Source organism: Sardina pilchardus, chromosome 19 (assembly GCF_963854185.1).
Source record: "Sardina pilchardus chromosome 19, fSarPil1.1, whole genome shotgun sequence".
NCBI lineage: Eukaryota > Metazoa > Chordata > Actinopteri > Clupeiformes > Clupeidae > Sardina > Sardina pilchardus.
The window spans coordinates 874040-885347 of record NC_085012.1 but is presented as its reverse complement, the minus strand read 5'-3'; the positions used below and the strand labels follow the sequence as shown (position 1 = coordinate 885347).

The window sequence follows — 11308 nt, the reverse complement described above, 5'->3', positions numbered from 1 at the left end:
GTGGGTTCTTTCACTTGCCAAAGTCGGGCCCTCGAGCGACAGCCAGTGTACTCCATGTACTCAGTGGACTCCACATCATCTCCCTCTCCACCCGTCAAAGGTGTGCAGTTCACGTGTAACACCTGTCACCTGGACACACATGACCGCAGCATACATATCAGATCTGAGGACATGCCACCTTTTATATATTGTACAATTCTGGGGAACTGTCAGCTAATAGTTATGTAGCAGCAATGCTACAGTATATACTGTAGTTCAGGGTGAGTGTAAGGCTGCGTATGCAGTGCAAGGGCATGGATAGCTTGAGGAAAATGGACTGATGTGGACATCATGCCAGTCGAGCTTGTTGATATTCCCGAGAGGACAGAAGTCAATGGAAGTGGGTAGTTGCACATACTGTATGTACACCTTGGAAAACATCACATCACCGTTTTTATTTTTATCACAAGCCTTTATTGAGCCTTGTTGTAGCCACCATGACATGCTGGTGGCACGTCCATCTTGAGGATGTGGGGCAGTTGTAGGCCTACATGGTGTGTAATAGGCTATACTGTAATGCATGATTATGTATAGGCCCTACTTATGTCTAGACTTTACATTTAGTTAACATTGACCACTTTAGGTGTCATCATCTTACTTATGTCTAAAAATTGTTTGTTTGTTTGTTTTTAAAGTTAGAAACGACCAAATACAGGGGAATTAGTTTATTTCTTATCATGACTTTGGGACCAGGCTACAAGAAAATACCAATCCGTGGCAACCAATGGTTCCACGGAAGCTGCGCTAAAACAATGTAGGCGGTCTCTGGCTGGCGAGGACTTATTTATCTGGGGACGTCATGATAGCACATTGTGCAGGCTTCCAGCAACATGAATACGACAACCACCAACGGTTTAGTGAGCTCAACCCCCACCTCTTCCGTCAACTCAAACAATGGGTAAATTGCTCTCTTTTTGCACTTTAAAATGTAGCATTAATAGGTTCACTTAGATTAATATAGGCAACAAAAAATAGCATAGCCTACAGTTTATAGGCTACATAATTGTCATCTCTGCATAGTTAGATCAGAGGAAACGGGGAAGTTGAGGGGTGTTGTCTGAATGTCTGTCATGTAGGCTATTTATTTTTTATATGTTGGCTTGTTTATTTATTTACATTTATTTTAATTGTTTGTTTATTTAAACAAATTTAAACAAACGTTCTTAATAGGTAGTCATTTGACTTGCATTCTTTTCTCTTATAGTAATATTATTGTTGGCACTATAGGCTATGCAACTCAACGTATGGCAGTTAAATAAGAAATGTAAAGAGTGAATGAATGACCGTTTACTGTGATGCGTGCTGTTCGTGAGTCTCTGGCAACTTTTGTCAAGTTTCTTAATCCCCTTTTCTCGTCAGGAGTCAACCACTGTCAAACTCGCCCGGCAGGATAGCACTGATCGGCATCTACGTGGTGGTCTTGATGGTCGGCACATTGGGGATAGTGCTCATGATTAAAGTGCTGAAATGCAACTTGCGCTCTGTGACCACCGTCGCAGTCCTCAACCTCATCGTGGCCCATCTCCTATTTCTGCCCACCATCCCGTTCCGCATCCACTACTACGTCCGGGACAGCTGGGACTTGCCTCCGGAGATGTGTAGGATGGTCAGCTTTATGATCCACATCCATATGTATATATCCTTCCTCATCTACGTCATAGTGCTCATCTTGCGTTTCTACATATTCTACAAACGGACCGAAAGTCCAGATTTTCACAGAAAACTTCACTCTCTTGGAGCGAGTGGGACTATCTGGATAGTTGTGTCGATAGTTATGCTCGTAGTATTCAAGAGTTATGGAGATGACAACATCAAGAACAATACTACCTGCTTCACGTTTGGAAAGAGGACGGGGGAACTTGGTGTACGTGTGATAAATTATATCATCAGCGGCGTTTTCATCACGGTTCCTATAGTGTTGTGCGCCGTTCAGATTAATATTTTGCGGTCAATCCGCAGGCAATATGGTGCCACCTTCTCTTCTCAACAGGAGTTTTGGGCACAGATGAAGAGCCTCTGTTTTGTCCTAATTATGCTCGTGTGTTTTGTGCCGTATCATTTATTCCGCATATACTACGTGACTGGCATTACGGTTGAAAAAGAGTCTCAAAATGAGATTTTCCTGGCCATAACCGGACTGAGCTGCCTGGACTTGCTGACTTTTGTGGGGCGTGGTGCTTGCTATTCATGTGGAAGGATATTTCGCTTGTAGAACATTACCGGCAAGTGACACTTCTTTATTATCATGAGTTACAAAAACAGCTGTTGTCACCCAGCTGTATGACAATCTATCATCTCACATTTTTGTCAATCACGAAACTAGCTTTTTCTTTTTTAAGCAGCCAATTAAAATACACTCCTCACCTTGTTGCTGAAATGGCAATCTTTATGACTCGGTCCGAGTTACTTTGTGTCAGAAGCAGAGGACCATGAGGAGCTATATGACCAAAAGAATCGCAGACTAGATCTACACCTTGCATATGATTATGGCGGGAGTCGGACTAGGTTTCTCCACAGCCTGCACATGGTGAGAAACCTGGACACTGGGCTTTGACCATCAGCGCAAGCGACACTTGGCCTATGTAGGCTATTACTGAGTGGTGTACTGTAGGCTACGGACACAAACAGATTTTCTTCATTATTTATTGTTTATGCCATTTTATGTTCTGATGATGTGAAGCAGTACATGCACCAACCTAAGAATACTTTTAAATAAAATAAGACACAGATGGATTGGTCTCAGAGATTAACTTTTATTTACAAATATCAGTCATTTTCAAAAGTGTTTCCATGAAAGACTGACTGACCCTTAATGGAAACAGCATTGGACCAATATACAGCAATAATGACTACGGAGTGAAAAAAAAAAACATTTTCTGAACGGACATAAGAATGAAAAATGTTTACTACTATTGCTGGAGCTTATACCCAAAGGTAAACAGGGAGTTGTTTATGTGTATAATGGCTTATTAAATTTTTTTTTCCTTTTTTATATATAAAGAGACATACATTTAAAACAAATATTAATTCTGGTTCATTTACATATAGTCATGCCACCCCCCCCCCCCCCCCCAAAGGACATCTAAACTTTTACACAAACAATATTCACTTTCAGATACATGGCAAAGGAAACTTGAAAATTAAAAACACATAAACGGTTAAAAAAAACAAAAGTGATTGGGTTCCATGTACAGTATAGCCCGACATGAACTCCAAAAAGTTTCAAGCATGGCACCAAAGTCGGAGAACTAAAAATGAAGTACCACAGCAAGGCGTCGTCTGAAGCAACATACCCATTAAATGCCAAGAAGCAAAGCAGCACAAACAGGAGAGGAAAAAAAAATAAAACAAATAAAACAAAAGTTTGGCTTGTGAGTTCAAATCATGAGGTTGGGGGTTAAAAGTAATAGTACACTTGTTTGCGTATTCGAAGTGCGAATTTTGTTCCTTTTTTTTTTCAATTTGTCATCATCTCTGCTACTTCTTCTTTTGCGTACGTGAAGCTTATGGCAGCGATGGTTGGTGGTCGGCGTGGCGATGGTGATGGGAGAGCCTCAGTAGATGAACTCGCCCGGCACCTCCTGCAGGGCCGGAAACGGCTCCTCGAACTTGAAGCGCTTGGAGACGGCCTTCTGGTCCGGCGTGAGCGCCTCCTTGTCGGACGTCTGCCGGCACTGACCCAAAGTGTACGCCGCCATGACGATGAGCTCCTCCGTGACCTCCGGGTCGTCGGGGTCGGACTCGGTGCAGCTGGAGCCGGTGCTGGTGCTGGTGCTCCCGGGGCTGACGGGCTCCAGGACACACTCTCCGCCCGCTGTGCTGTCCAGGGGCTCGGACGCCGCCTTCACCTCCGCCGGCAGCAGCAGCCAGGGGTGCTGCAGACACTCCTCAGCAGTGGCACGCTCTCTACACACACACACACACACACACACGCACGCACGGAGACAGCAGGCATTAGGACATTTACTATATGGTACTCTCTCTACACACACACGCACACAGAGGTACACACACACACACACACATACACACACGGAGAGAGCAGACATTAGGACATGTACTATATGGTACTCTCTCTACACACACGCGCACACAGAGGTACACACACACACACACAGAGACCACAGACATTAGGACTATATGGCCAATTCTATTTATTATTTTTAACATAAGTTCAACAACGATTTGTGATTACAGATCTGAATTTAACCACATGACCAACTGACCAAGTAGAGTTAATTTTGACATTTTTACAGTGTGTGAAAAATTATTCCAGTATTTTCCAGAAAGATTATTCCCGGCATCCTACTACTTTCCCTACTACAAAATAGGGAAGCTTTCGTTTTTGTAGAACACCATTTTGTGTTGCAGTTTGCTTCAAAAGTGACGGCTTGCGTGTGTGCTGTGCGCTACTCACTGCGGGGCCTTGAGCAGGAGGGACTTGATGAAGTGGATGGCTGCCTGGTCCACACACTCCAGCTCCTCCTCGGCGTAGCTCACGCTGATCTGGGAGATGTTGAGGAACGTCTCCTGCTTGTCGTCCCCGAGGAACGGAGAGATGCCCGTGAGCATGACGTAGGCCAGGACACCGATACTCCTGCAACAGAGGCACGCGCTGGGTCAACCACAGAGGCACGCGCTGGGTCAACCACAGAGGCACGCGCTGGGTCAACCACAGAGGCACGCGCTGGGTCAACCACAGAGGCACGCGCTGGGTCAACCACAGGCCGCTTCACCTGGGACCTCAAGCTGCCCCCTGGGCATTTATAATAGCCCATACATTAGCCAGCTGCCCCCTGGGCATTTATAATAGCCCATACATTAGCCAGTTGGACAGGCTAACGGAGAACCTTATGAAAGCTCCAGCTAAAGTGCCCCCCATACTGTACGTACATGTAAAGAACAACAATACATCACCAACAATACATGACTACTATAAACTGAGTATCTCCTGCACATGGACTACCGATGTAATTTGCCACTGTGCTATACTCGGACTCAGATATACTGTACACTGTGCTATACTCTGACTCAGATTTACACTGTGCTATACTCTGGTTTAGTTATACTGTACACTGTGCTATACTCTGGTTTAGTTATACTGTACACTGTGCTATACTCTGACTCAGATATACTGTACACTGTGCTATACTCTGGTTTAGTTATACTGTACACTGTGCTATACTCTGGTTTAGTTATACTGTACACTGTGCTATACTCTGACTCAGATATACTGTACACTGTGCTATACTCTGACTCAGATATACTGTACACTGTGCTATACTCTGGTTTAGTTATACTGTACACTGTGCTATACTCTGACTCAGATATACTGTACACTGTGCTATACTCTGACTCAGATATACTGTACACTGTGCTATACTCTGGTTTAGTTATACTGTACACTGTGCTATACTCTGGTTTAGTTATACTGTACACTGTGCTATACTCTGACTCAGATATACTGTACACTGTGCTATACTCTGGTTTAGTTATACACTGACTCAGTTATCACTGTGCTATACTCTGGTTTAGTTATACACTGACTCAGTTATCACTGTGCTATACTCTGGTTTAGTTATACACTGACTCAGTTATCACTGTGCTATACTCTGGTTTAGTTATACTGTACACTGTGCTATACTCTGACTCAGATATACTGTACACTGTGCTATACTCTGGTTTAGTTATACACTGACTCAGTTATCACTGTGCTATACTCTGGTTTAGTTATACACTGACTCAGTTATCACTGTGCTATACTCTGGTTTAGTTATACACTGACTCAGTTATCACTGTGCTATACTCTGGTTTAGTTATACACTGACTCAGTTATCACTGTGCTATACTCTGACTCAGATATACTGTACTGTTCCAGTCAAATAAACACATCAATAAATAACTAGATAAACTCACCACATGTCAGTGGCCGTGCTGATTGGCTCATAGTTCAGGATCTCTGGAGCTGTAGGGGAAGAGAAGCACTGTTAGGTTACACACGTTTCCACCAATGGCCTTCTGCACTGTTACTGTAGGTTACGCATGTTTCCACCAATGGCCTTCTGCACTGTTACTGTAGGTTACGCATGTTTCCACCAATGGCCTTCTGCACTGTTACTGTAGGTTACACATGTTTCCACCAATGGCCTTCTGCACTGTTAAGGTTACACACGTTTCCACCAATGGCCTTCTGCACTGTTAAGGTTACGCATGTTTCCACCAATGGCCTTCTGCACTGTTAAGGTTACACACGTTTCCACCAATGGCCTTCTGCACTGTTACTGTAGGTTACACATGTTTCCACCAATGGCCTTCTGCACTGTTACTGTAGGTTACACATGTTTCCACCAATGGCCTTCTGCACTGTTACTGTAGGTTACACACGTTTCCACCAATGGCCTTCTGCACTGTTAAGGTTACGCATGTTTCCACCAATGGCCTTCTGCACTGTTAAGGTTACACATGTTTCCACCAATGGCCTTCTGCACTGTTAAGGTTACACATGTTTCCACCAATGGCCTTCTGCACTGTTACTGTAGGTTACACATGTTTCCACCAATGGCCTTCTGCACTGTTACTGTAGGTTACACATGTTTCCACCAATGGCCTTCTGCACTGTTACTGTAGGTTACGCATGTTTCCACCAATGGCCTTCTGCACTGTTAAGGTTACGCATGTTTCCACCAATGGCCTTCTGCACTGTTAAGGTTACACATGTTTCCACCAATGGCCTTCTGCACTGTTAAGGTTACACATGTTTCCACCAATGGCCTTCTGCACTGTTACTGTAGGTTACGCATGTTTCCACCAATGGCCTTCTGCACTGTTAGTGTAGGTTACACATGTTTCCACCAATAGCCTTCTGCACTGTTAGTGTGGCAGCAAGATCAGAGCTCAAATTGAAGGTAAAAAAAAGGGATGCACAAGGTATCGAAACTCCAAGAAACTGATTAATATGCAGCATTTGGGTCTCCCAGGTCCTGGTCATTCTAACATCCTGAGTCTGTGCCACTCACCCACATATCTGGCGTGCCTATGATCTGATCTGTGCCACTCACCCACATACTCCCCTATCTAGGTGTGCAAAGCTATAATAGAGACATATCCAAACAGATTGATGGCTGTAATGAAAGCAAAAGGAAGTTTTACAAAGTATTAAGTCAGGGGTATGATGACTTTTCCAACCCTGTTATTCTAGTTTTTAATTTTTTATTAATTTTCAGAACTGTTGACTTTTTTTTCATTATTTTGATGTTGTACAGCTACATTTGTAAATAAAACTGGAAAAGATTTTTTTTTAAAATGGGTTTTGATTTCAGGCTGTAAGACAAAAAAAGTAACTATTTCAAAAGGGTATGATAACTTTCTATAGGCACTGTATATATATATATCGTTGGTCACAACTTTATGAACAGGTGAAATTATGGATTTCAAAACCAGACCAGTTAAGAACCACTGGCAAAAAAACATTTCACACTTCCACTTTTGCTGAAGCGGGTTTTGTTCAGAGCTGAAAAATGAGCTGAAAACTGTATTTGATATTTTATCCAATTACAAAGACATTTGATGTGAGAGTATGGTCTTTGTCCTTCTTTGTCCTTCAATTTATGAGTATGGTGCTTGGTGCATGGTTTTACTCATGCATGTGTGCTAATTTAACAACTTGAGTCTTTCTGTTTATCTAGATGCCACCCTTGAATTAACCAGTGCCCCACTTGGACCACCCTTGTTACAAGTCTCTAGAATCACCACTGTTCTGCACTGTTAAGGTTACACATGTTTCCACCAATGGCCTTCTGCACTGTTAAGGTTACACATGTTTCCACCAATGGCCTTCTGCACTGTTAAGGTTACGCATGTTTCCACCAATGGCCTTCTGCACTGTTAAGGTTACACATGTTTCCACCAATGGCCTTCTGCACTGTTAAGGTTACACAGAGTCCACCAATGGCCTTCTGCACTGTTACTGTAGGTTACACATGTTTCCACCAATGGCCTTCTGCACTGTTAAGGTTACACATGTTTCCACCAATGGCCTTCTGCACTGTTAGGTTACGCATGTTTCCACCAATGGCCTTCTGCACTGTTACTGTAGGTTACACATGTTTCCACCAATGGCCTTCTGCACTGTTAAGGTTACACATGTTTCCACCAATGGCCTTCTGCACTGTTACTGTAGGTTACACATGTTTCCACCAATGGCCTTCTGCACTGTTAAGGTTACACATGTTTCCACCAATGGCCTTCTGCACTGTTAAGGTTACGCATGTTTCCACCAATGGCCTTCTGCACTGTTAAGGTTACACATGTTTCCACCAATGGCCTTCTGCACTGTTAAGGTTACACATGTTTCCACCAATGGCCTTCTGCACTGTTACTGTAGGTTACACATGTTTCCACCAATGGCCTTCTGCACTGTTAGTATGGGCAGCAGGATCAGAGCTCAAATTGAAGGTAAAAAAAAGGGATGCACAAGGTATCGAAACTCCAAGAAACTGATTAATATGCAGCATTTGGGTCTCCCAGGTCCTGGTCATTCTAACATCCTGAGTCTGTGCCACTCACCCACATATCTGGCGTGCCTATGATCTGATCTGTGCCACTCACCCACATACTCTGGCGTGCCTATGATCTGATCTGTGCCACTCACCCACATACTCTGGCGTGCCTATGATCTGATCTGTGCCACTCACCCACATACTCCGGCGTGCCTATGATCTGATCTGTGCCACTCACCCACATACTCCGGCGTGCCCATGATCTCGCGGATCTCCTGGCTGCTGCTGACCATCCTGGACAGCCCAAAGTCCACCACCTTGATGTCCCCGAGAGGAGAGTCGCTCGTCAGGAGGATGTTCTGAGGCTGCAGCGGAGGAGGAGGAGGAGGAGGAGGAGGAGGAGGAGGAGGAGGAGGAAGAGGAGGCGGAGGAGGGGGAGGAGGGTCAAGACACCCAGTTAGTGACCATTAGTGACCAGCTAAAGGGTCAGTCCTACTCAGGGACAGGGACAGCTCTCTCTATTACGGACACCATGTTTACTTTTGTGATGACGTACACACAGTTCATGTGTGTGTGTGTGTGTGTGTGTGTGTGTGTGTTTCATGACTAGTGCGTGGCAAGGCCATTCCACAGAGTTGCACAAAAAAATTCAGTGCAGCAAAATACTCCCCTCTAGTGGCTAAACTTGGAATTCATCTTTCAGTTCATTCTGTTTTTATCCAAGAGCCAAACACATGACACAATGCTGATTTGTGTGTGTGTGTGTGTGTGTGTGTGTGTGTGTGTGTGTGTGTGTGTGTGTGTGTGTGTGTGTGTGTGTGTGTGTGTGTGTGTGTGTGTGAGACTCACCTTGAGGTCCAGGTGAACTACGTTCTTCCTGTGCAGGAAGGACACGCCCTCCAGAATCTGCCTCATTAGGCGCTTGACGTCCCCCTCCTGAAAGGCCTCGTCCCGCTCCGCCACACACTGGTTAAAGATCTCGCCACCTGCAGCACTGAAAACACACACACACACACACACACACTGGTTAAAGATCTCGCCTCCTGCAGCACTGAACACACACACACACACACACACTGGTTAAAGATCTCGCCACCTGCAGCACTGAACACACACACACATACACACACACACACACTGGTTAAAGATCTCGCCCCCTGCAGCACTGAACACACACACACACACACACACACACACACTGGTTAAAGATCTCGCCCCCTGCAGCACTGCAAACACACACACACACACACACACTGGTTAAAGATCTCGCCCCCTGCAGCACTGAACACACACACACACACACACACACACACACACACACTGGTTAAAGATCTCGCCCCCTGCAGCACTGAAAACACACACACACACACACACACACACACACACTGGTTAAAGATCTCCCCACCTGCAGCACTGCAAACACACACACACACACACACACACACACACAGGTTAAAGATCTTGCCACCCACACTGCCAACACACACACACACGTCAAAGATCTCTCCACCAGCAGCACTGCAAACACACACACACACACACACACACACACACACACAGGCTATAAATATTGCAGAGGGTGAAACAGGCACACACACACACCTTTAAATTGAATCTAATGGTACAACACAATGGTACGACCAAAATATCTTAATTTCATTAAACTCTAATAGAAGGCCTGCTGGGACATCAACTGATGGCTAACATCATAACATGACCTTTTCTGCTCACATGCCTCTTCGTTAATGCCAGAGAGTACTTTCACCTCCACACTCACATGGGACCTTCGTTAATGCCAGAGAGTACTTTCACCTCCACACTCACATGGGACCTTTGTCTCATGGGTACAGTATATAGCCTATAGGCTCATGGGTACAGTATATAGCCTAGAGGCTCATGGGTACAGTATATAGCCTATAGGCCAGGGCTATTCAACTTCAGTACCAAGAGGGCCGAATGGAAAAATCACTGGGTTTTCAGGGGCCGCATAAAATAAGACGCCGCAAAATAATTGTATCCAACAATATTTGATAAAATCAGAGTAAAATTCAGTTAAATTCAATTGAATTTTATACACTGGCATAGAAACTAAGAACATAGCCTATTATCCATATCCATAAAAAAATCTTCTCAGACAGGTGATAGGCTGCCACACAAACTACAAGTATTTGAAAACACCCAGGCTAACCATAGTATTTCATACCTGATGTCTGATAGCTGCCATATCATGCATCAGTGGGAAAAAATGCAGTGTTGATTTAACTAGCCTACTTCAAGATAATTAGGCTCATAAGTGTTTCAAACACACACAGTAGCCTACAGCGCCAATCTCTCAAATATACTTAGCATTGAATTTAAAGAAAAAGTAATGCCAGCTCTGCCTCTGTTTATCTATTTCACGATTTCTTACCGCCAAAGATTCTAAACTTCGAGCCTGCGCAAATCACAAACAATAACATTCCCACGAGTGGAGTGAAGATGGCTCTGTCTAAAGAAACGTCTAATTGACAACGAGAATCGTTCATTTTACCCTCTGCAACAAGTACGAGACTTTCATGTTTATTGTGCAACGAATCCATCGCTGTAAAGAAGGAATATAAAGTCAAGAGGCAATTCTCTACAAACCACAGCTCCTGCACTAACTTTCCCGAGGGCTCGGAGGAACAGAGACCGGGTATGATTGTAACATTTTTGATTTGTGCACGCTCGAGGTTTAGAATCTTTGGCGGTAAGAAATCGTAATTTAATCAACATTTAATGATAACATTTAA

General features: G+C 44.2%; 2 protein-coding genes across 2 annotated transcripts in view; one reads left to right on the top strand and one right to left on the bottom strand.

The window, feature by feature from the left end:
• Window positions 1-864: 864 nt before the first annotated feature.
• Window positions 865-2772, top strand: LOC134066251 (probable G-protein coupled receptor 141). Its single transcript, XM_062521511.1, has 2 exons — window positions 865-937; window positions 1399-2772. The coding sequence occupies exons 1-2, from the start codon at window positions 870-872 to the stop codon at window positions 2249-2251; spliced, it is 921 nt and encodes a 306-aa protein (XP_062377495.1). The 5' UTR covers window positions 865-869; the 3' UTR covers window positions 2252-2772.
• Window positions 2773-11308, bottom strand: part of stk17a (serine/threonine kinase 17a) — a 38742-nt gene continuing 30206 nt past the window's right edge. The window contains exons 3-7 of the mRNA XM_062521510.1: window positions 9387-9531; window positions 8776-8902; window positions 5956-6004; window positions 4457-4636; window positions 2773-3945 (exon numbers count right to left, since the gene is read on the bottom strand). Coding sequence (XP_062377494.1) covers window positions 3594-3945; window positions 4457-4636; window positions 5956-6004; window positions 8776-8902; window positions 9387-9531 — 853 coding nt within the window. The 3' untranslated portion in view covers window positions 2773-3593. The remainder of the gene's footprint in view (window positions 3946-4456; window positions 4637-5955; window positions 6005-8775; window positions 8903-9386; window positions 9532-11308) is intronic.

Coding starts and splice junctions, on each gene's coding strand:
- LOC134066251 (XM_062521511.1), top strand. CDS start 870: ATGAATACGACAACCACCAACGGTTTAGTGAGCTCAACCCCCACCTCT. Junction 938..1,398: donor TCCGTCAACTCAAACAATGG/GTAAATTGCTCT, acceptor TTTTCTCGTCAG/GAGTCAACCACTGTCAAACT.